Genomic DNA, 25105 nt, shown 5'->3' on the forward strand with positions numbered 1-25105 from the left:
CCTCCTCCATGCCCATCCTCCCTCCCCCCCACATCCATCAGTCCTCAGTTTTTGTCAACATTCAAAAGTCTCTCATGGTTTGCCTCTCTCCCTTTCCCCCACCATTTTCCCCCTTCTTCTCCCACTTTTTCCTCAGTTAAGTTCCTCCTAATCCTCCTATACGTGCAAACAACATCATATAACTTTCTACAAGTTGTTTTTTATTCTGACATTTTTTTAGAGGTCAAGCTATTGTTGATTCAGAGAAATCTAGTTCACTCCTTTTACTTGCTGTTTTGGATTTGTCACCTAAATCCACCGAAGTCAAAGCTAACAAAGGCAAAAATAAACAAGCTAAAAACAACCTAAACAACCTAAAAAACTCTGCATGGCAGGAGGAACCATCAACAAAATGAAAAGACAGTCTACTGAATGGGAGAAAATATTTGTAAATCATAAATCTGATAAGGGGTTAATATCTGATATAAATAAAGAACTTAGCCACAAAACAAGGCAATCTGAATTTTTAAAAAATGGCAGAAGATATGAATAGATATTTTTTCCAAAGAAGACACAGATAGCCAATAAGTACATCAAAAGACTTTCAACATCACTTAATCATCAGGAAATGCAAATCAAAACCACAGTGAGATATCATTTCATACTTGTCAGAATGTCTATTATCAGAAAGACAAGTCATAAGTGTTGCCAAAGATGTGGAGAAAAGGGAACCCTTGTGTACTTTTTGTGGGAATGTAAATTTGTGCAACCACTGTGGAAAACAGTATGGAAGTTTCTCAGAAAATTAAGAATGGAACTGTCAAATGACTCAGCAGTTTCACTTCTGGATATTCATTTGAAGAAAAAAAAACAAACAAACACTAACTTAAAAAGATATGCACACTGCCTGGTACATTGCTGCATTATTTATAATAACCAAGATATTGAAACACCTAAGTGTCCATCAGTGGATGGATGGATAAAGAAGATGTGGTATATACATAAAATGAATTCTTAGCCAAAAATAGAGAGATCTTGCAATTTGCAACAACAAGGATGGACCTTGAGGGCATTCATTATGTGAAGTGAAATAAGCCAGACAGAGAAAGACTGAAATGATCTCATTTATATGTGGAATCAAAAGAGACAAAACAAAACAATTTCATAGATGTAGCCAACAGATTGGTGGTTGCCAAAGGTGGCAGGGGTTAGAAGATGAATGAAAAAGGAGTCAAAAGATACAAAGTCCTAGTTATAAAATACATAAGGAGGGGGATTTAATGTGTGGCATGTTGACTATAGTTAATAATATTATTGCATGTTTGTAAGTTGCTGAGAGTACATCTTAAAAGTTCTCATCACAAGAAAAAAATCTAGGTATGTGTGATGATGGATGTTAACTGGACTTATTCTGGTGATCATCTCACAATATATAGAAACATTGAGTAATTATGTTTTATACTTGAAACATATATTGTATGTCATTTAAAAAATGAAAAACATTTGTGCTTAAAAGGACACTACCGGTGTCTGATAAAAGGCCAATATCCAAAATATGTGAAGAATTTTTGTAACTCAACACCAGAAAAACAAGTAATACAATTACAAGATGGTCAAAAGACCTGAGTAAGTATTTTTCCAAACAAGACATCCTGATGGTCTATAGACACATGAAAAGATGCTTAACATCTCTAATTATCAGTGGAGTGCAAATCAAAACCACAGTAAGTTATCACCTTATATAGGTGTCAGAATGGATAGAATCAAAAAGACAAAAAGTAGCAAGTGTTGGCAAGGACATGTAAAAAAGAGGAACACTCATGTCCTGTTGGTAGGAATATAAATTGGTGCACCACCATGGAAAACAGTCTAGAGGTTCCTCAAAATATTAAAAATAGAAATACCATATGATCCAGTAACTCCACTGCGGAGTATTTACCCCAGGAAAACAAAACACTAATTAAAAAAGATATATGCACCCCTGTGCTTATTACATTATTTACATTACTGAAGATATGGAAGCAATTTCAGTGTCCATCAATAGATAAAGAAGATGTGGTACACATATATACAATAGAATATTACTCAGCCATAAAAATGATGAGATCTTGCCGTTTGCCCCAACATGGATTGACCTCTAGAGGATATTATGCTAAGTGAAATTAACCAAAGAAAGACAAATACTATTATTATTTCACTTATATGTGGAATCTGAGAAACAAACAAAAAGGAGGAAGACTTGTAAATATAGGGAACAAACTGATGGTTACCAGAGGAGTGGGGGTAAAGGGATAGGCAAATGGATGATGAAGAATGGGAGGTCCATGCTTCTGTTTATGGAATAAATAAGTCACTGAGATACAAGGTATAGCATAGGGAATATAGTTAAGGATTGTAGAAGCATTGTATGGTGACAGCTACACTTGTGGTGAGCATAACATAACATATAGACTTGTTGAAATCACTGTGTCGTACACCTGAAACTAATTTAACATTGGGCATCAACTGTATGTCAATTAAAGAAGCAAAAAAAAAGGGTACTATCAAAAAAGTAAAAAAAAAAAAACCAACAAAACCAAAGATTGAGAGAAAAAAGTGTAAATTATACATTTCAGAAGGGTATAGTATCTAGAATACATAAAGAGCTTTTTAAATGCAACAAATCGGGACAAACAGCCCAATTAAAGTGGGCAAATGACTTGAATAGATTATCTTCAAAAGACATACATACAAATGGGCAGCAAATGTATGAAAAAATAGATGCTCAACATCATTAGTCACAGGGAGATACAAACAAAAACCGCAATAAAATACCACTCACACCCATTAGGATGAGACTAAAAATAAAACAGAATAACAAGTTTTGGTGTCTATGTGGAGAAATTGGAACTGTGGTACTTTGCTGGTGGGAAAGTAAAATGGTTGCAGATGCTGTGGAAAAGACTGGCATTTCTTCAAAAAGGTTAACTTAGAATTACCATATGCTCTAGCAATTCTACTCTGAGGATTACATACCACAAAGAATTGAAAACTGATATTTAAAAAACAAAACCATAAGTTTTACATAAATGTAGTCAAAAGGTGGAAACAACTATCACCGGATTAATGACTAAACAAAATGTGATATATCTATACCATAGAAAGAAATAAAAGGAAATGAAACACTGATACATGTCACAACATAAATCAACTTTGAAGGATTATGCTAAATAAAGAAGCCAAATACAAAAGATCACATACTGTTTGATTTTGTTTATATGGAAAATCCAGAATAGGTAAATCCATAAGACTTTACCTTTTGCAATTTAAAGCAAATTGCAATTGCTAGGGGTTAGAAGAAGTATAATGTAGTGTTTTGTTTATACTTTTTTATCATATAAATTTGTTTTATTTTATTCTGCTGTCTTGACTCAGTTTTGAGGTCCTGGCCAGAGATGCAAGACCTCTAGCCAGTGTGCTTGGACGCTAGTGCATAGCTACTTGCAAATCAAGCTCAAAGGCTCATTGTTGCCTTCAGATTCAGCAAGTAGCTCAGCCTCATAACACCACAGAGCCACGAGTATTCTACATAATCAGCTGGAGTATTGATCAGGGAAGTATATATTAGTGCCACATGGACCCAATCCAAGAGCTTGCCCTAGAGATGAATTTGTCTCATATGATGGAACCTAGTTCCCAACAGGGAGACCACCACCAGAGCAATGCCCACAGGTTACCTCCTCTGAAGGTGCTGACAAATTGGACATGGGATATTTGATACTGGGAATTCTGCTATGTTTCCTGACCTCTTGTTTGTTTAGCTCATCATTCCCGCATACTCATTATATACCCCCACACTCCTGTGCCTGAAGGGTAATCTTGTAGGGGTTACTACAATTTGTGGTATTCTAAAAACTAATGAACATTATTGCTTTTTCCAGGCACCAATTGACTCATTTCAGTCCACCACTTTACCTACTTGGGAAAGGACTGTTCACTCCCTAGTGCCTTCTCTTCCTGTCCCTCAAAATTTCCAGCAGTGACAAAAAAGGGAGAAATGGAGAGAGAAGGGGGAATGTTTATATTATGTGATAATTAATAAAAACAATAAACATGGAATATTTTGAACCCTTTCATTAATCATAGTGGTTATTCCTGAGAGAATTACAGGTGATTTTATTTATTTTTTTCCTTCTGTGTTTTCTGGTTTTTCTACAGTTAAGTATTATTTCAACAATAAAAGCAGCAAAAAGTAGCAATTCTCTTGTAGGTGAATAGATAATTATTTTATTTTGTTCATGTTACCTCGGACATTGAAGTTATTTTTTTCTGTAACTTTTATACATCACCAGTATTGATGTCTTTCAGGCTAATGGAAACTTGAAAATTTACTGAGCTCAATAGACTGAATATGGAAGAAAATTGATGTAAAGAACTTTTTTAAGAACATCAAAAATACTCTAAATTTAAGTCCTTTCTCTTGCTTGATTTTTTAATTACTTATTAAGTGAATATATTAAGAATATTTTCATTTCTAGGTAATGGGATTATATAAACAACTTCATGATGAACTTGAAGAAGCTATAAAAAACTGTAAGAATGCCAAATTGAATGCTAAACAAATTAAGCAAGACATGGAAAAAGATATTCAAAATGATGAAGCAACCCTAGAAGCCTACAAGTAAGATTTTTTCACAAATACTGCTTATAGCATTCAGAACAAAAATATTGATTAAAATTTAATTTATATTCTTCTATACAATTATCAGATAAAGAGAAAGGAAAGAATCTAAATCACCCATTTTTATCTTATCACTAAGTTTATTTGTAAATTAAGACCTATGTTTTTTACATATGTAAATATATATGAATTCCTAAGCACTATTTTTCTATCAATTTATTCTGTTATATTTTTTATTTTAATTCCACCGTTGTTAACATATAGTGTTATATTATTTTTAGATGTACAGTATAGTGATTGAACAATTCTGTGCATTACTTGGTGCTCATTATGATAAGTGTAGTCTTTAATCCCATCACTTATTTTACCTATCCCTCCTCAACACACACACATACAGACACACACATCCCCTCTGGTAACCATTAGTTTGTTCTCTGTAGTTAAAAGTCTGTTTCTTGGTTTCTCTTTTTTCTTCCTTTGCTCATTTGTTTCTTAAATTCCACATATGAGTGAAACCATGGTATTTGTCTCTCCGACTGACTTAATTTGCTAGGTGTAATACTCTCTAGCATCCATGTTGTTGCAAATGGCAAGACTTCATTCCCTTTATGGCTGAATAATATTTCACTGTATATATACACTGCATCTTCTTTATCCATTCATCTTTCAATGTACACTTGGGCTGCTTCCATAATTTGGCTATGAATGATGTTGCAATAAACATAGGGGTGCATGTATCCCTTTGAATTAGTGTTTTTGTATTTTGAGAGTAAATACCCAGTAGTGCAATTACTGGACTGTAGGGTAGTTCTACTTTAAACTTTTTTGAGGAACCTCCATACTATTTTCCATGGTGGCTGTACCATTTTGCATTCTCATGAACAGTGTAAAAGGGTTCCTTTTTCTCCACATCCTTGCCAATACCTGTTGTTTCTTGTGTTTTTTATTTTAGCCATTTTGACAGGTAATATCTTATTGTTTTAATTTTCATTTTGCTGAGAATGAGTGATGTTTAGCATCTTTTCATGTTTCTGTTGGTCATCTGTATGTCTTCTTTGCAGAACTGTCTGTTCATTTTTTAATTATATCATTAATGAATTGTATTGCTTGTTTTTTGGGTGTTGAGTTCTATCATGTCATATATTTTGCATTACTAACCCTTTATCATATGCCATTTATAAATATCTTTTCCCATTCAGTAGATTCCCTTTTAGTTTTATTGATTGTTTCCTTCACTGTGCAAAAACTTTTTATTTTGATGTAATCCCAGTAGTTTATTTTTGTTTTTATTTACCTTGCCTCAGGAGACCTATCTAGAAGAATGTTGCTATGGCCAACATCAGAGAAATTACTGCCTATGCCATTTTCTAGGACTTTTACAGTTTTAGGTCTAATACTTAGGTCTTTAATCCATTTGAGTTTCTTTTGTGTATGGTGTAAGGATGGCTCAGTTTCATCCTTTTGCGTGGGCTGTCCAGTTTTCCCAGCACCGCTTGTTAAAAAGACTTTTCCCCCATTATATATTTATTCCTCCTTTGTTGAAAAGTAATGGCCATATAATTGGCACTCATTTTTTGTTTCGAGTCCGTTCTATTGATTTATGTGTTTATTATTGTGCCAGTACCCTACTGGTTTGATTCCTACAGCTTTGTAGTATAACTTGAAGTCTGGAACTGTGATACCTCCAGCATTTCTTTTCCTTTTCAAGATTACTTTGCCTTTTTGTGATTCCATACAAGTTTTAGAATTGCTTGGTACAGTTCTGTAAAAAATGCTCTTGGTATTTGGATAGGGATTGCATTAAATATGTAGATTCCTTTGGGTGGTGTAGACATTTTAACAATGGTCTTCTAATCCAGGAGCATGGAATGTCTGTCTATTTCTTTGTGTCATCTTTAATTTCTTTTATCAGTGTTTTATACTTTTTAGAGTACAGGCTCTTTTACCTCTTTGGTTAAGTTTATTCTTAGTTACCTTATTTTTGGTGCAGTAATAAATGGGATTATTAATTTCTCTTTCCACTGCTTCATTATTATTGTTTAGAATTTCTGCACATTGATTTTGTATGCTCTGAGTTTACTGAATTCATTTATCAGAACTAGTAATGTTTTGGTGAAGTTTCAGGATTTTCTGTATATTGTATCATGTCATTTGCAAATAGTAAAAGTTTTACATCTTCCTTAAAATTTTGGATGTCTTTTATTTCTTTTTGTTTTTGATTGCTGTGATCTTTTTTTGTATTACTGTTCTACTGTGTTTAGTAAAAATGGTGAAAGTGGACATCCTTGTCTTATTCCTGACCATAGGAGTAGAGCTCTCAGTTTTTCCCCATTGGGTATGATGTTCGCTGCGAGTTTTTCATATAAGGGCTTTATTATGTTGAGGTATGTTCCCTCTAAACCTACTTTGTTGAGAATTTTTATCATAAATGAGTGTTGTACTTTGTCAAATGCTTTTTTTTCATCTCTTGAAGTGGTTTTTAGTCCTTCCTCTTATTGCTGTGATGTATCATATTGATTGTTTTTGAATATTGAACCACCTTGCATCCCAAGAATAAATCCTACTTGGTGGTGGTGAATGGCTTTTTTACCATATTGTTGGATTTGGTTTGCTAGTATTTTGTTGAGAATTTTTGCATCTATGTTTATTGGAAATACTGCCTTGTAATTTTCATTCTCTCTCTTTCTTTCTTCCCTGTTTTTTTTTTTTGTGGTGTCTTTAACTAATACTGGTATCAGGGTAATGCTGGCCTCACAGATTGGATTTGGAAGTTTTCCTTCCTCTTCTATTTTTTTTGGAATAGTTTAAGAAGATTAGGTATTAACTCTTCTTTTTATGTTTGGTAGAATTCACCTCTGAAGCTGTCTGGTCCTGGACTTTTGTTTGTTCAGTTTATTTTTTTTTAATTTTTTAATGTTTATTTATTTTTGAGAGAGAAAGAGAGTTCACATGAGTGGGAGAGGGGCAGAGGGAGTTTTTGATTACTGATTCAATTCCATTGCTGGTTATTGAGATGTTCAATTTTTTGTTTTTAATTTCTTCCTGCTTCTGTTTTGGCAGATAGTATGTTTCTAGAAATGTATCCATTTCTTCAAAGATATATATAATTTGTTGGTATATTTCATAATACTCTCTTACAATTGTATTTCTGTGGTGTTGGTTGTTATTTCTCCTCTTTAATTTATGACTTATTTATTTGAATTTTCCCTCTTTTTTCTTTGATTTGATGAGCCTGGCTGGAGGTTTATCAAATTGTTGATCTTTTCAAAAGCCAATTACTGGTGTAATTGATCTGTTCAACTGGTTGGTTGGTTGGTTTGGTTTTTTAGTTTCTATATTATTTATTTCTGCTGTATTCTTTCTTATTTTCTTCCTTCTTCTGGTTTTAAATTTTGTTTGTGGTTCTTTTCTAGCTCCTTTATGTGTATGGTTAGGTTGTCTATTTGATTTTTTTCTTGGTTCTTCAGTAGTCCTGTATTGCTGTATATTTCCCTCTTGAAGCTAGTTTTACTGCATCCCAAAGATTTTGGACCCTCGTGTTATCATTTTCATTTGTTTCCATATAATTTTTTATTTCTGTTTTAATTTCTTAGTCAACCCATTCATTGTTTAGTAGCATGTTATTTAACCTCTATGTATTTGTGGTCTTTGCTGAGTTTTTCTTGTAGTTGTTTCTAGTGTCATGGTGTTGTGGTCAGAAAAGATGTTGGTATGACTTAGATCTTTTTAATTTGTTGAGATTCGTTTTGTTGCCTAATATGTGATGTGTTTTGGAGAATATTTGTATGCACTTGAAAATAATGTGTTTTCTGCTTTTTAGGATGGAATGTTCTGAATACATCTGTTAAATCCATCTGTTTCAGTGTGTCTTTCAAAGCCACTGTTTCCTTGTTGATTTTTGTTTGGATGATCTGTCCACCACCATAAGTGGAGTGTTAAAGTTCTCTACTACTACTGTATTAATATATATTAGTTCCTTTATGTTTTCTATTAACTGTTTTATGTATTTGGGTACTTCCATGTTGGGTGAATAAATATTTACAATTGTTATACCTTCTTGTTGGATTATTGTCCCCTTTATTATATAGTGCCCTTCTTTGTCTCTTGTTACAGTCTTTGTTTTAAAATTTATTTTGTCTAATACAAGTATTGCTACCCCAGCTTTTTTTTGGACATCCATTTGCATGATAAATATTTCTTTATCCCCTCACTTTCATGTATCTTTAATGAATCTGAAATGAGGTCTGGAACGAGTTTCTTATAGACAGCATATAGACTGGTCTTGGTTTTTTTTTTGTTTGTTTGGTTTTTTTGTTATATATATATATCTACTCTGTTACCTTCTGTTGTTTTTTGGAGTGTTTAGTCCATTAACATTGAAAGTAATTATGGATAAGTATGTATATATTGCCATTTTGGTACTTGTTTTATGATTGTTTTTGCAGATTTTTCCCTGGTCCTTCTCTTGCTTTCTTTCATACCTTGTTAGCTTTCTTTAGTTATAAGCTTGGATTCCTTTCTCTTTATTCTTTGTATATCTGTTACTGGTTTTTGATTTGTGGTTACCATGAGGTTTGCATATTACATCTTCTGCATTTTACAGTGTGTATTAAGTTGATGGTTGCTTAAGTTTGAACTCATTCTTAACTCCTCTACCATCCATTTTTAGGTGTATAGTGTCATATTTTATATTTTTATTTTGTGAATCCCTGGACTTTTTTTTTACAGAAACACTTATTTTTTACTGATTTTGTGATTTCTATTTCACATGCTCTCACTTATGGTCTTTCCTTTTCACTTAGAGAGTCTTCTTTAATATTTCTTGTAGGGCTGGTTTAGTAGTCATGAATCTTTTAGTTTTGTTTGTCTGAGAAACTCTTTGTTCCTCCAGCTATTCTGAATGATTGCCTTTCGGGATAAGTATTCTTGGCTGCAGATATTTCCCTTCAGCATTTTGAATATATCATGCCACTCCTTTCTGGCCTGCAAATTATATGCTGAAAAGGTCACTAATAGTTCTATAGGGTTTCAACTTGTGTGTAACTGTCTAGTTTCTCTTTTTGCTTTTAAAATTCTGTATCATTATTTGTTTTGCCTTTTTAATTACTCTGTGTCTTGGTGTGGCTCTCCTTGGGTTGATTTTTAGGGGGCATCTATATGCTTTCTGGATATAGATATCTGTTTCCTTCCCCAGACCAGAGAAGTTTTCAGCTGTTATTTATTCAAATAAGTTTTCTGTCCCCTTTTCTGTTTCTTTTTCTTTTGGTATCTCTTTAATGTAAAAGTTACTACATTTGATGAAGTCATTGAGTTCCTTAAGATTATTCTCAATTTGTGCAATTCTTTATTCTGTCACTTTCTCAGCTTGATTGCTTTCCATTACTCTGTCTTCTGGGTCATTAATTCGCTCCTCTGCTTCCTCTATCCTGCTATTTATTATAACAAGCATACTTTTAATTTCAGTTATTGTGTTCTTCATCTCTGATTTGTTCTATTTTTTCTCTTCGTTAAGGGTCTCACTGATGTTCTCCACTCTTTCCTCAAGTCCAGTGATCATTACTTTAAATTCTCTATTAGCCATATTACTTATATCGTTTCACTTAGGTTTCTTGCTGTGGTTTTGTCCTGTTCTTTTGTTTGGGACATATTTCTTTGTCTTTTCATTTTGTCTAACTCTCTGTGGTTGTTTCTGTATTAGGAAAGTAACCCATGTCTCCTATCCTTGAAGATAATTGCCTTATAGAGAAGAGGTCCTGCAGTGTCTGCAGGGCAATGTCCCATGTACCTCAGAACCTGGCACTCCAGGGAGCGTCTCCTATGTGTGTTGCCTATAGCTGCTTTTGTGTTCTGACCACATTTTTCTTCAGTCTAGACATTTGCACAGGCTTTCTTTACTTGTTATGGACAGTGTTTAGTTCGGGCTAGGTTGGGTGCATTTTAACAAAATATGTGCTGGTCTGCTTGCAAAATGAGACCTGCCGACCTTGCTGCTAGAACCTAGGCCCTGCAAAATGCTTTGGTAAGTGACCTGGTTTTGGTGGGGTTTGCAGCAGTCATCTGGGGGAGGGGCCCCACAGTGTAGGGACATGACAAACATGATTGGAAAGATTGGATCCACTATAAGTAGGGGGGTCAGTACTTGCTGTAGACAAGTTAGGAAGAGAATATTGTTGCTCTGCTAATTCCCGTAGGTGGCCATGTGTTTATGCTGAGGAGCAGTGGAGAGAAATGGCTCTTTTGTTTCTGGAGATGTTTTCCTTCAATCCCTTCCTCTGTAGTACATGCAATGAGATGAATAATAATTCTCCTTTCTCTATGCCCCAGATGTTTTTCAAGCTGCTGCTTCCATGCTGTATCACAGCGTGGTTATCTGTCTTGCTGTCTCTTTAAAGGCATGGACCCAGATTCCTATTGCCCTCTAGGCTCTCCCATAGCAGAGTCTGTTGATTTTTAAAATTACAGGCTTTGAATCCCAGCAGTTGTAAAAACTCACAAAATTTGACCCCTCTTGCTTTTTTTTTTTTTTTTTAGTTTATTTATTTTGAAAGAGAAAAAGATAGAGTGCTGAAGAGGCAGAGAGAGAAGGGCGAGAGAGAGAGAATCCCAAGCAGGCTCCACACCATCAACACGGAGCCTAATGTGGGGCTTAACTCATTAACTGTGAGTACATGACCTGAGCTGAAATCAAGAGTCAGTCACTTAACTGACTGAGCCACCCAGTGGTCCCTGGATCCTCTTGCTTTTAAAGCCAAATGTTATGGAGATTTATCTTCCTCCTGGGTTCTCCCCAGTGTGATAGTCTGTTTTTTGCCCCTCTCCCCCCGACACTGACTCCCTTCATGCTGTGGATGGCCATGGTCTGTATTACTATAAATCCACATCTCCCCTCTTCATACCTTCTTGGATGTAACCTTTTCTCTACTTTCTGTTGTTGAGTGTGTTCTCTCAATATTCATGTCTTTTCTGGGTTATTTACACTGATAAGAGTGTTATCTAGTGGTAGCAATGGGACGAAGCAAGCTTGGTGTCTTCCTGAACTCTGTCATTTTCCCAGCTTCTCTCTGTGTCATTTTTTTTTTAATAGTTTATTGTCAAGTTGGTTTCCATATAACACCAGTGCTCATCCTCACAAGTGCCCTCCTCCATGCCCATCACACGCCTTCCACTCCCACCCACCCCGCACCTCATCAGTCCTCAGTCTGTCATTTAAAAAAATTTTGTTTTCCGGGGCGCCTGGGTGGCTTAGTTGGTTAAGCGTCCTACTTTCGCTTAGGTCATGATCTCGCGGTTCGTNTCTGAGACAAAATCGGTTACTCAACCGACTGAGCCACCCAGGTGCCTCCTTTTTTTTTTTTTTAAATTTTTTTTTAACATTTCTCTGTGTCATTTTAAAGCTCTTCATACGTATTGTCAAATTGCCTTTACATGTGATATAAGAAATATATATCACCACTACCTATATGCATAAGTGACTATTTAAAACAAAATCTCCAGGGGTGTGTAGGTGGCTCAGTCAGTTGAGCATCCAACCATCTCATGGTTTGTGGGTTCGAGCTCTGCATTGAGCTGTCTGCTGACAGCTCAGAGCCTGGAGCCTGCTTCAGATTCTGTGTCTTCCTCTCTCTCCACCCCTCCTCCACTCACCCTCTGTCTGTCTGTCTCTCTCTCTTTCAAAAATAACATTAAAAAAATTCTTTTTAAACATAACGTCCGGCATGGGATATTATTAAAAGCAACTTATGTAGCCTTGCATTAATTACAAATAATATTCAAGTATTTCAACTTGCATTTATCTGATTTCTAATAAAATAGAGTATTTGTTCTAATAAAATAGAGTATTTGTTCAAAGTGATTAGTGGTTTAGATAGGAAATTTCATATTCATAATGGAGGTGGAATCAGTTAAATATAATCAAAATGAAGAACAAAATTTTAAAAAGTTGCGACATAGATAACATCCATTTATTAAGATGTTTATATTTCCTTACATTCAATGTCTCTTTCAACATGTGCTTACATATTGCCTATTATTTACTAAATTAATCACTTTTGTAGTTCACCTGGTCTGTTATATCTTTGTTTTCATTCAGTTACATTTCTAATTTTCTTGTTGATTTCCTCTTAGATCCTTAGGTTGTTAAATATATATATATATATTTTAAAGTTTCATGATAGATTTCTAATTTATAAGTTTCTTTTATCATTGCTTTCCAGCTGAATTGCGTGTTAGGTAAATACAGTTGCAACCCATTGAAAATTATTGAGTCTTCATTTCTGGCTCAGTGACTTGGGTTTTTATTTATTTATTTATCTATTTACTTATTTATTTGGTAAATATTTCTTATGTGCTTTACTTATTGAATATACTGTCCATTACTGTTTCATTCAGTCAAGTTTACTACTTTTTCTTGTATTGAGAAGTGTGTGGTAAAATCACCTACTGTGATGGTGTATCTCTCTTCACATTTCTGTGTTTTTTTTATACCGTCATTTTTTTTCTTTGTATAGTTGGAGGCTTCCTCAGCTCATAAAAGTTTAGAGCTGTTATATCCTTCTGGGAGATGATTAAATGTATTCATCATTATGAATTGATTCTTGGAATACTTTTTGCCTTAACTCAAGTCAGATATTAATATAGCCTGATTAGCATTTTTTTGATATTTTTCTAGGAGATATTTTCAGTTTTTAAATTTCAATGTTTTTTAGTCCTTATGCTTTATATACATCTCTTGTACGCATTATCTAGATAGGTGTTCTTATCAGTTGAAAACATTTTTAATGGTGGACCATTAAATGTATTCACAAATCCTTAATACAGTTGAATTTAAAACACTTTGTATTTGCCCCATACATTTTATTTCTCATTCTTTTTTGCTTTCTTTCACATTAGTTTTTGTTTTATTTTTTTTCCTTTTCTACTTTGGCAATTACAGTTTTGTTCCAGTTTTTTTTGTTTTGTTTTGTTTTGTTTTTTAGGAAATCTTATTAATTACCACATGCACACTTAGATTATCAGACTCCAAAGACATTAACATGCTAGACAAGACAAGGAGTTATGGAAATTTTTACTGTGGTTAATCACATTGCCACTGAATTAAATATTTGTTTTTGTTACTACAGGCTATTTCATTTTTATAATCCATGAGAATAATTTATTTTATTTTATTTATTTTATTTTTTATAGTTTATTGTCAAGTTGGCTTCCATATAACACCCAGTGCTCATCCCAACAAGTGAGATGCCCTCACCCCTTTTCCTCCTCCATGCCTATCACCCCTTTTCCCATCTCCCCCACCCTCATCAACCCTCAGCTTGTTCTCAGTGTTTAAGAGCCTCTTATGGTTTGTCTCCCTCCCTCTCTTTAACTATTTTCTCCCTTCACCTCCCCCATGGTTCTCTGTTAAGTATCTCCTGTTGCACATATGAGTGAAAACATATGGTATCTATCCCTCTCTGCCTAACTTATTTTACTTAGCATAACACCATCGAGTTCCATCCATGTTGCTACAGATGGCCAGATTTCATTCTTTCTCATTGCCATGTAGTGAGAATACTTTTACTGTTTTGAACTATGGAGGTTTTGAGATTTACCCTGATATTAGCTTTTTTCTTTGTTCTTTTTTCCTTCATAGACTTTTTCATCATAGACTATCAGGAAGTACGTTACGGTTGGAGTAGATCCGTGGTTATACTCTTCAGTGAGATTCTGCTGATACCAATTTTTTTGAGATTTCGGTTGAAAGATATTTTCTGTTTTCATAGATTTCTTGATTCTTTATTGACTTTTAATATATTAATTATATAATTCTGTAAACTAATTTTAATTTTTGCTGTTAAAAAGCATATTGTCCTTTTGACTGAGTGCTGTGAAACTATTCTATAGTTTTCCATTGCCTGTTTTTAAGATCATCTCTTGATTTTGAAAGTTGTTAATTTGGTATTATTAAGATACATTCAGTGTAGATCAATATTCTTTTGGGATTTGTTAGTCTTCTAGTCTTATTGAATGTATGTATTATAATTACCATTTACCCTGGGCATTTTCAGTCATGATCTCTTCAAACAATGCTTTGGTCTCATTTTCTATTTCTTCTGGGATGCAAATGCATGTTCCATGCCTCTTGATCATTTTCTCACATTTTCTACATTTTCAAACCTTCCAAAGAATTTCTTCTAGCATATTATCCATATGCTTCTCTTATATTCTGGGTCTAATGTTAAAACCATAAGTATCACCTCACCAACCTCCAACTATGAAAAATGTAAATTGGTTAATGAGCAGTTTCTGACATGACTTTCAGTGACATCTCCTTTTGATATTCTCTCCTAAAATCACCTCCCCTTGAATGCAGGCTAGATCAAGTGAGTTCCTTCTAATAAAAGAGTAAAGCAAAAGTGATGGAATATCACCTTTATGATAAAGTTATAAAAACTGTGACCTTTGTCTTGCTAGCACTCTTTTCTTCCTCAATTGCTTATTTGCTCTGACAAATTTAGTTCCCATGTTTTGAGAAGCTCTATAGAGAAGCCTGCATAGCAGGGAAACAATCTAGGCCTCAGTTCAGTAACTCTTGAGAATCAACCTGCTAACAACTCGGAGTGATAACATGGAGTCTTTTACTTTGGTCTGCTTGATCTATCATGTTCTGACAAAATGTTTAAAATCTTATGCTGGTCAATTTATTTTTATAATGCTGTCAGTGCTTTCCTTATGTATTTCGAGGCTATATTAAGTGCATATGAGTTTTTAGCTTTTCTATCTTCATTGTGGATTTCCATATGTATTTCTGTATATATACACGCTTTATTTATTTTTTTAAATACTTTTTAAAATATATTTTTACCTGATAATGATACTCTGAAAGATTTCTCCTTATAATTCACTGGCAGATCTCATTTAGTTACTTAGAATATTTGTCAAGTTTTTGTTTAGGTTGATTCTTCCAGGTTGCATATAACTGATTTCTGTGCTTTTATGTAAATCTAATCATTATTTTCTTAATACATGTAGTATACCTCTTTATTTATTTGTCTGTTTGTTTACTTTTGTGATGTTTGGCTTGCTTTCTGCTGAGGTAGAAAGGTCTTAGCTGAGAAAGCTGGGAAACAGATAAAACAGAAACTGGGGCTTTAATAATACGTGGTCTTTTCACTTTTACATCTTCTCATCATTTTTTCTCTTCTTTTTTTCTTACCTTTCCCATCTCTTTGCTACCCAGCCTCTTAATCAAAGTGCTTAGGTCTGTCCTCTGAAATCAAATCGAAAGATGATTATTTTAAATAACTTAGAAATTGCTTTTCTCTTGGGTTTTCACATTGGAAACATAAATATATCTGGTGATTTTTTTCTCACCATTTACTTGTTGATCTTAAGTGGCACTTTTCAGAAGTTGCTTTGGGATAGGAGAAATTTTAGGAATAGGTAAATTCCAAAGGTTTACATTGTTAAATCAGAAACTAATTTACATATAATTTTAAACACAATTTTTCTTTTATTGTAGATAAAATCATCTTTGTTTTTCCTCCTAGGAGAGAGTTAGATAAACTTAATGCTCTATGTAGTCACTACTCTACAGCAGTAGAAAATATTAATGTTGATATTGAGGAGAATGAAGAGGCAGTGATGGAAGTATTGAAGGAAACAAAGACATCAGAAAATGAATTATCTGCTTTATCATCAGAGGTAAGTTTTGAATTTTGAAAATAAAAAAAATTACTGGTTTCAGTTTTGAGCCATAGCTGCAGAAACTTTTCGTTACTAATTAAAATCAGTTGGCTATTTTTTGTCTATATTTGTTTCCTATGACTACGTAAAAAATTACCAGAATTTTAGCAGCTTGAAACAACACCCATTTATTATCTCAGAGTTTCTCTGGGTCGTGTCTCAGCTGGTTCCTGTGCTCGAGGTCTTCTAAAAATGCAATTGAGGTATCAGCAGCCTTACGTTTCTTTTTGGAGATTCTAGGATGAATCTGCCAGCAGGCTCTTTTTCAGTTTTGACAAGACTCTGTCAGTGCTCTTAGAACTAAGGTCATTGTTTCCTTGTGGCTGTCACCCTGGGATCATTCTCACATCTATTTATTTATGTTTGTTTGTTTATCTATTTATTTATTTACATTTTAGTTAACATACAGTGCAATATTGGTTTCAGGTGATTCACCACTTATATGCAGCACCTGGTGTTCATCACAGATAAGGCTGCATGCATCCCAGGGTTGTGCTTCCCTTCATCATTTTTGTGTATTTTTTTAAATGTTTATTTATTTTGAGAGAAAAAGAAGCATTTTCACGTGCTAGAGTGGGGGAGGGGCAGGCAGCGAGGGAGAGAGAGAATCCCAAGTAGGTTCCACACTCTGAGCTCAGAGCCCAACGCAGCTTGATCTCACAAATTGTGGGATTATGACCTGAGGCAAAATCAACAGTCAGACACTTAACCGACTTAGTCACAGGGGTGCCCCGATTGCCTTCATCTTTAAATCAGAAATGGGGGATTGAGCCCTCTCAGACATAGTATTACTCTGACTCTCCTTTATGACTCATTTGCCTGCCTTCCTGTTCTTCTACATCTCATTCACTATAGTAAAAGAGAATAACACTAAAGGGAAGTGATAAAATGGTAAAAACAAATAATAGTATAGTACAAGGCAATAACGTACACATTCTGTACCAGTTGGTATTCCTACTTTGAGTTAAAACTACATGTTTTTGATTGCCACTTTCTATTATATTTCTATTATAATATTATAATGTATTCTATCTACATACTCTTTAGTTCTGTCTCATTAAATTTTTTAAGTTAATCCATAATTAAGAGTGAGACTAGGCATGTTTTAAAGGCTTTTTGGAAGACATTTGTATTTACTTTTTAGTGTAAAGGCTGCTGCTGATTTTTTTCCCATTAATTGGGTGATTGATTATATTTTGACTGATTTATAAGAATTTGTTGTATATTATTGATACTAAAGTTTATTTTAAAGTTAAACATGTTAAAAATATTTTTTTCCAGTCTTTAATTTCTTTATGGTAACTTCTGATGAAGAGAAACTTCAATTTTAATGGAGTAAAAGTTATAAATATTTTCCTTTGACCTTTGTGCTTTTATGAATTTAAGAATTTTTTTCTATTTTGAAATTAAATACCAGTATTCTCTGGTATTTTAGTCTAAATGTTTTTGGAGTTTTGCTTTTCATATTTATGTGGCTTTTAGATTAAATTATGTTTAAAATATTTCAAAACTGATATTTTTTTCTCCTATCTTTTATTTATAAGATTGGAAGTAATAAACTATCTAGAATTTTAGGAATGCACATTTCACTTGCCACATCTGAAGCACAATTAGTATGACGTTCATGAATGGGTATGGTGTGTAACTGACTTTCCAATTACATTTCTTTCTTAAATAGACAACAGGTTGTTTCAATATAATTTATTATGTTTATGTGTTCATATTTAGATAGTGCCATCTCTGTCATATGAGAGGCTTCCATATTTGTGTGGATCTTTTTCCATTCTCTTTTTAATTTGTTTGGTACTTAACCATCTTTACCTCAATACTTCATGTCTACATACTAAGCTTCTGTAATGTGTTTTGATGATCTATTATGGTGAATCTCTTAGTCTTAACGTTTCTTTATGAGTTTTAGACTGTTCTTGACCTTTGCCCCTTAATATAAATTTCAGTGTTATCTTATTCATTTCCTTCAGAAGTTTATTAGAATTATGATTGGAATCATATTCATTTATAGATTAAATGCAGAAATGAAATTTTTATGATGGAGGTACCTAAACATAAACATGATACATCTGTCCATTTATTTGGGTAGTTTTTCTAAATTTAACTTTTACCAGTTTCCTTGGAACTTTGTAAAAAGCAGACTCTCTGAAAATCAGCCTGAGATTAGTTTTGGACAAATTAACCCTTATATCACCACTGAATTTTAAAGTTATTTTTTTAAAATACATTTTTAGGAGCACGTGGGTGGCTCAGTCATTTCATCATCTGACTTTGGCTCAAGTTATGATCTCGTGGTTTGTGAGTTCAAGCCCCGCATAGGTCTCTGTGCTGACACCTCAGAGGGTAGAGCCTGCTTCAGAGTCTGTGTCCATCTTTCTCTGTTCCTCCCCACCCCCCAAACACTCTCTCTTCTCTTTTTCAAATATAAATAAGCATTACCAAAATAAAATTTTAATGTAATTCTGATTTGTTTCTAAATTCTGTAGTCTATATGCTAGGTATACTTAAAATTTGTGGAGGCTTAATTTTTGTCCTACTACATGAATAATTTGTAACAGTGTTTTCTGGAGAGGAAATCTTTTCTCTGATAGTGGGATATAGTTCTGAATAGATTCATTTTGTAAACTGTGCTAAATTCTGTTATTTAAATCTTTTATATTTTGAAATTCTTTTCTTTTTTTAAATTTTTTGTATATTTACTTATTATTGAGAGATGGAGACAGAGTGTGATTGGGGAAGGGGCAGAGACAGAGGGAGACACAGAATCTGAAGCAGGCTACAGGCTCTGAGCTGTCAGTACAGAGCCCAACATGGGGCTGAAACCCACAAACTGTGAGATCATGACCTGAGCCAAAGTCAGATGCCTAACCAACTGAACCACCCAGGCATCCCATTTCTGATTTAATTTCTGACTGAAATATTTATTTACTGAAAGCTGTTTTAAAATATTTCAGTATGGTAATGGATTTCTTTCCTTTTTTTTTTCCATTTTTCTGTCATTTTTGTTTCATATAATTTGTAGCCAAGTTTTTAGATGAAACTAAATCTGGAATGTTTAGAATTGAGTTTTTACTTTTGATATATTTTATTTTTACATTTTTAAGCTATAAATTGTTAGACTTTTTGGAATGCCTATTTTACTTACTGATTTTGAAGCATAATCAACATCTTTAGTTAACTTCTTGAGCAGTTTGAGGACCTTATGACTTTTTCTTGATTTATAGTTTATTTTCCATCATGTTACAACTACCTTATTTAATAATCCCATATTAAGATCATTTTATTATTTACACAATAAATGTTTGACTATATTTTTTCCTAGTTTAACATTTTGCACACAATTTTTATTTATCAGACATTACCACCTGCAGTATTTTTTCTTGTTACTAACTTGTATCTCTTACTAGCTTTTTTAGTGAGCTAAATTTGATATTTTCAAAATTTTGTTTCCCTGAAAATGTCTGTATTTTGTTCTCATGCAGTGGAGGAGATGTGCACCTGAATTAGTATGGGCACGACTTATACCACTTCATAGGCAATGTAGAAGAATCCAGAAATAGGCAAAAACACACTGGGCCAAAGTGCCAGAGACAATGACATAGGATAGTGAATTGGAAGAAACTGATCTTAAACAGATGGTAAAACAAGGATCTCTCCAATTTGCCCTTGTTTCTCTCTGTAGCTTCTCTCTAGCTACCCTTTTCCCTCTAACTCTGTTCTCTAGTTCCCTGGAAAAACTCAAGAGGACAGAATGTGCCATGTGCATTCTTCTGTCTTTTCATAAATCTAGTTCCCTCTGATTATAAAGTCACTATTCAGTCCCTCATTCTCTCCGTCCTACTATTGCCTGGCTGAGTCCTCTCATTTAATACTTCCAACTTGGAAGGGGGAAAATCCTTGGTGAAACAGTCTCTTCACTTTCTATCTGCTTTGAACTCTAATTGCACTCACTCCATGTTTACCTCCTTACCAGTACTTAACAACACCATTGATGTCAGTGATTACCTGTCTACTTCTTTTTAGACGAAGAGATTTTTAAGGATAGAAGATGTGTCGTAATTTTTGTTTTCTTGGTGTAACATGTGCAGTGTCTGTCCTATACCAGGTACGCAAAAAATGCTATATATTTAGGCGCTCAAGCAAAGGTGTTTCAGGCATTTTGAATAGTAAGTTAACCAGTGAATAAATAAAAGAGAAGAAATAGGGAAGGAAAGGAGGGAAAGTAAGCAGGATTGGAGGAAGGAAGAAGGGAAGGAAGGAATGAAAGAAGAATAAATGGGGAGAGGGGCGCTTGGGTGGCTCACTCTATTAAGTGTCCAACTTCAGCTAGGTCGTGATCTCACGGTTCATGGGTTCGACCTCCACATTGAGCTCTGTGCTGATAGCTCAGAGTTGGGAGCCTGCTTTGGATTCTGTGTCTTACTTTCTCTCAGTCTCTCCCCCGCTCATGTTCTGTCTCTCTCTCTGTCTCTCAAAAAATAAATACACAATAAAAACAAATTTTTTAAATGAATAAACAGGGAAAAAGAAACACTTCACGTTATGAGGCTAGAAGGAACCCTTTGAGGTGTGGAGTGTATAGTGTATACATTCAAATAATCCATGGAGCTTTAAAATTATGCATGTCAGCATGTAGCTTTCTTACATATAATTTCAGGGACTACTATAAGCATCAGAAAAGTATAGCACAACCAATAAAAAAATTTTTAAACATTATATAGTATTGTCAAGTAATTATGACCTCAGTTTTCTAATGTTGAATTTTGTCATCTTTATGAATATCATTGTTAATAAAATATTTTCAAAAGTGGAAAATTCATTCACTAAGCCTACAAACAATCAGGTTTTTATTTCTTTGATCATCTTAAAAATGGCAAGCATGGCTCTTCATAACAAAATGTTATTCTTGATAAGATATTATGAACATATTTTATAAAGTTACTAATATATTTCAATTAAGAAATCATTTGAGGATTATCCTACTTTCTGGGGAAGATGAGAACATGATGAAGTTTAGATATATTAATTTTTTTCCTACATATTGCTCATTATAAAAACCTTTAAGCTAGGTTTTCAAAGAGCGCATGTTAAACACTCAATTAAAAGCAATGATGTGCATCACTTCCATGCATTATTTTTTGGTATGCAATTGAAACTTCTAGTTCAAGAGAAAAGTGAAAGATTTGTGCTGCCTAATTGCACATACAACCTAACTGATTTTTTAAAATTTCTAGGCATATCATGCTTCCAATTTAGTCTTTACCTCATTATCATAAACTTTTCACTAATTTGTATTATCACTGTATCTATGAAAACACATTTCTCCATCTCATTTCTATGAAAAATGGCTTTTGTAAGCCAGAAAACATCTTGAAATCAGTTAAGTATCTTAAAAATACTGTCAAGATTAAATTCTTTTTAAATGTAAAAGTACAGATTTTCTGTAAATTCTTTTCTCATGTTTTCTTTGAAGTCTATTTATCCCATAATTCAGAATTTTTTTAGAACACAATTTCATTATCTGCAACTCTTAGTTTCTTGTGATATTAAAGAAACAGCCATCTATATTTCATTTTACCCAGCCATTTCATTAGATAATAAAAAATGACTTTTAAAGATTTAGAAGTCCTCTATGATTTTCTGTTTTACTGAACACTGGTACACTGTTTTTGTTTACAAATCAGTTTGCAGATAAAGGATGTAAATAAGTGAATTCCTTTTGTATATATACCTATGTTTTCAGTTTTGGAGGTTGCTTTTGTTAGTAGAATTTTATTATTTATTACTACATTATTGGTCTATATACTGTATAGTGTAAATACAAATACCAGGAAACATCCAGCAAATTGTACTTTTGTTTCATATTTTTACTTGAATGAAGCAATTTATTTCTTAAAAAAGATAAGCCAATAATTATTACTATCAGTTTACCAAATGGGCATCCAGTCTAAAGAGGCAGAGTCAATGTTTCATGCACAAAAACCTGTTAAGTAGTAGAGCCAAACTACAATGTGATTTTTTGACATTGTTTCGTTATAGAATATTCAGTATAATAATATGTATAAAATGTGATAATATATGTAAGCTTGCTAATTTTTCATAAGACTCAAATCTCTTAATATGTATGTATTTTATTGTATGGCATATTTATAAAATATTTTATAAATCTATGAAATTTACTATTTCATTTCTTATTTTAAAGCAGTACTTAATGTCATCGAAATGTTGATTTCAGTATATGCTCATTATCATGGTAAAGATTTAACAAACATACACAGGTTGTAAAAATTGTTTACTAGGAATAGATACTGCTTTGTGAGCAATCTGTGAAGATTTTTAAAGAGTTTTCCAGTTGACCTATTGAAATGATGTATTATATTAATAGTAAACCTTTTTTAAATTCTTGGGATGAATCTGCTTGGTTATGGTTTATTGTTCCTTTAATTTACTTCTGAGTTTGATTTGCAAGTATTTTATTTAAGATTTTACATCCATATTCATAAGTTAGTCTGTATTCCAGTGTTCTTAATTTGTGCTATATTTGATAGATTTCCTTATCAGGATTATGCTAGCTTTAAAATATGAATTGTGAAGCTTTCTTCCTTTCTTATTACCTAAAGAATTAATACATATTTAAATAACTTTTTCTTGAAAGTTTAATAAAGCACATTAGTGAAACTATAACTGGTGCTTTTACATTTTTTAACTATTTGAATTAAATAATGGACAATTGCTTTATTTCATCACATGATTGATTTTCTCAGGCTATATATTTCTTCTTTCTGTTAGTTTGCAGTTTTTTTTTTTTNGCTTAACCGACTAAGCCACCCAGGCGCCCCCGTTAGTTTGCAGTTTTTAATGGCCCTGACATAATTGAAGTGAATGAAGATTTTGAAATTATTATCATAATATGATATAGAATGCTCTCTTATACTTTTATCTCTTATTTTTAACTGTATATGTATTTTTCACTTTTAAATTTAGATTTTCAAATTTTTAAAAGTGGAATTAAAAAAATGAGAGGTGGTCCTTAGAGTGAATAATTCAATTTCCAACTTTTAAAATGTTAATGTATGATCTTACAGTTACAATTTACTTTCTTCTCATTTCTTTAGGCTTATTCTGTTTGCTTTTACTTTTTACATTCCTGTTTTGAATGCTTATTGTTTTCTTTTTAAATCTTTCTCTAAGAGCTACAGTTGCATCTTGTTACACTTTGAAGCAAACCTTCTTGAAAAGATTTTCTGTATTCACTGTCTCAGAATTCTTTCCTTGCTTTCCCATTTAAGATCATTTCCAGTCAGACTTTCACCACCACAGTACACTGAAATTGCTAGTGAGGTATCCTGTTTTCTTCCTTACAACCCTCATGAAATCTGGTAGGATTCATTATACAAACTATTATCTAAAACTATTTTAAGGCACTTTTTGAATGGCACAAACACTTAATGTTCATACCTCAAAATTTAGAATATACTCATGTGAGTGGAAGAAAATATTGGTCTATGACTTCATCCAGAGGAAGTCACTGTTCTAATTTTGAGCATAAACAGGCTTTGTGCTATATTTAAAAACAACCTTACATGCATACAGTAATTGATAATGTATTTCTCCTTACATAGAAACATATTCAAAATCATCTTATATTTTACAATGTAATTTTAATGATTGAGAGTTTCTTAGACCTTTATTATTGGGCTTTTAGGATGTTTTCAATTCTGAAGTATTATAATAAAAACTATGAGAAGTATCTCTAAAATTTAAATTAACATAACTACTGATTTTAACAAAATAATATTATGGAAAAATAATAAATGTTGAATTATGGTATAAGAAGTTCAAGCAAGATTCATAGGCCTTCTTTTCTGGGAGGGGTCAAATGATTTGCCTGCCTTTTACATTTTCCAAAATTAGCTCACTTTTTTAACAGCAGTATTACCATTAACTGAATTTCTTGGCTTTCGTATCCTTAATCTTGTAGTTACTGTTACTGTCTGTAGGAATTTGTATGACAGATGTTCACAACTTAAGATCTGGGTTGATGCTATTCTTACATTTTACCTAATGCTAGAACTTTAAATGCTTGATATTACACATTGTTTCTTTAAATCTAAAAGAATTTTCGAACATCACTTTAAACATAAACCACCTCTCAGAGCAGTACACCTTCTGTGATATTTTTGCTGGGTTCAGAGAAAGAGGAGAACTAAGTACAAAGGGCCTTATGGCCAGTATGCTTATATTTAGGCAGGCTTAATCATTGTCCTGGACATCTGCATTTTGTTTTACTTAGCCGTGTATAAAGTGTATGTAAAGTACAAAAGAGTCCTAATTTACAATACCTAATCTTTCTAAATGTTAAGAAGGTTGCCAGTGTATGAAAAAAGTATAGTAAACAAGTACATTATATACACTTTGTGTTTAAATTCATAAGAAAGACCGTTCTGAAAACAACTGGAGGAAGTGAAATTGTTAAAATCTCCTTAGGCGTTACAGGTGCTCATCTTTTCTCCTGGGTTGATAGAGGTGGGAGGAAGGGCTCTAGGCTAGAATGTTCCTTTAATGTTACTATGTATATAGTGCACAAATCTGAAGTAAATCCTTACTTGAAACCTCTAGTCTTTAGATGTTTAGAAGTACACAACATGTTCAAAGTAGAGAGTTAAAGTCACTCTCTTTAACTATTCTGTTAATTCATAAGAATGGTTGTATTTCGGGAATGGGATTGTAAAA

General features: G+C 33.2%; 1 protein-coding gene across 2 annotated transcripts in view; it reads left to right on the plus strand.

The window, feature by feature from the left end:
- The window catches only part of CCDC178 (coiled-coil domain containing 178), a 422000-nt gene that overhangs the window by 83975 nt on the left and 312920 nt on the right, over window positions 1–25105 (plus strand). For both annotated transcript variants that reach the window (XM_077753827.1, XM_077753826.1), the window contains 2 exons: window positions 4497–4639; window positions 16168–16321. In XM_077753827.1, coding sequence (XP_077609953.1) covers window positions 4497–4639; window positions 16168–16321 — 297 coding nt within the window. The remainder of the gene's footprint in view (window positions 1–4496; window positions 4640–16167; window positions 16322–25105) is intronic.

The sequence above is a fragment of the Crocuta crocuta genome, unplaced genomic scaffold, assembly GCF_008692635.1.
Source record: "Crocuta crocuta isolate KB4526 unplaced genomic scaffold, BGI_CrCroc_1.0 scaffold231, whole genome shotgun sequence".
Classification (NCBI taxonomy): domain Eukaryota; kingdom Metazoa; phylum Chordata; class Mammalia; order Carnivora; family Hyaenidae; genus Crocuta; species Crocuta crocuta.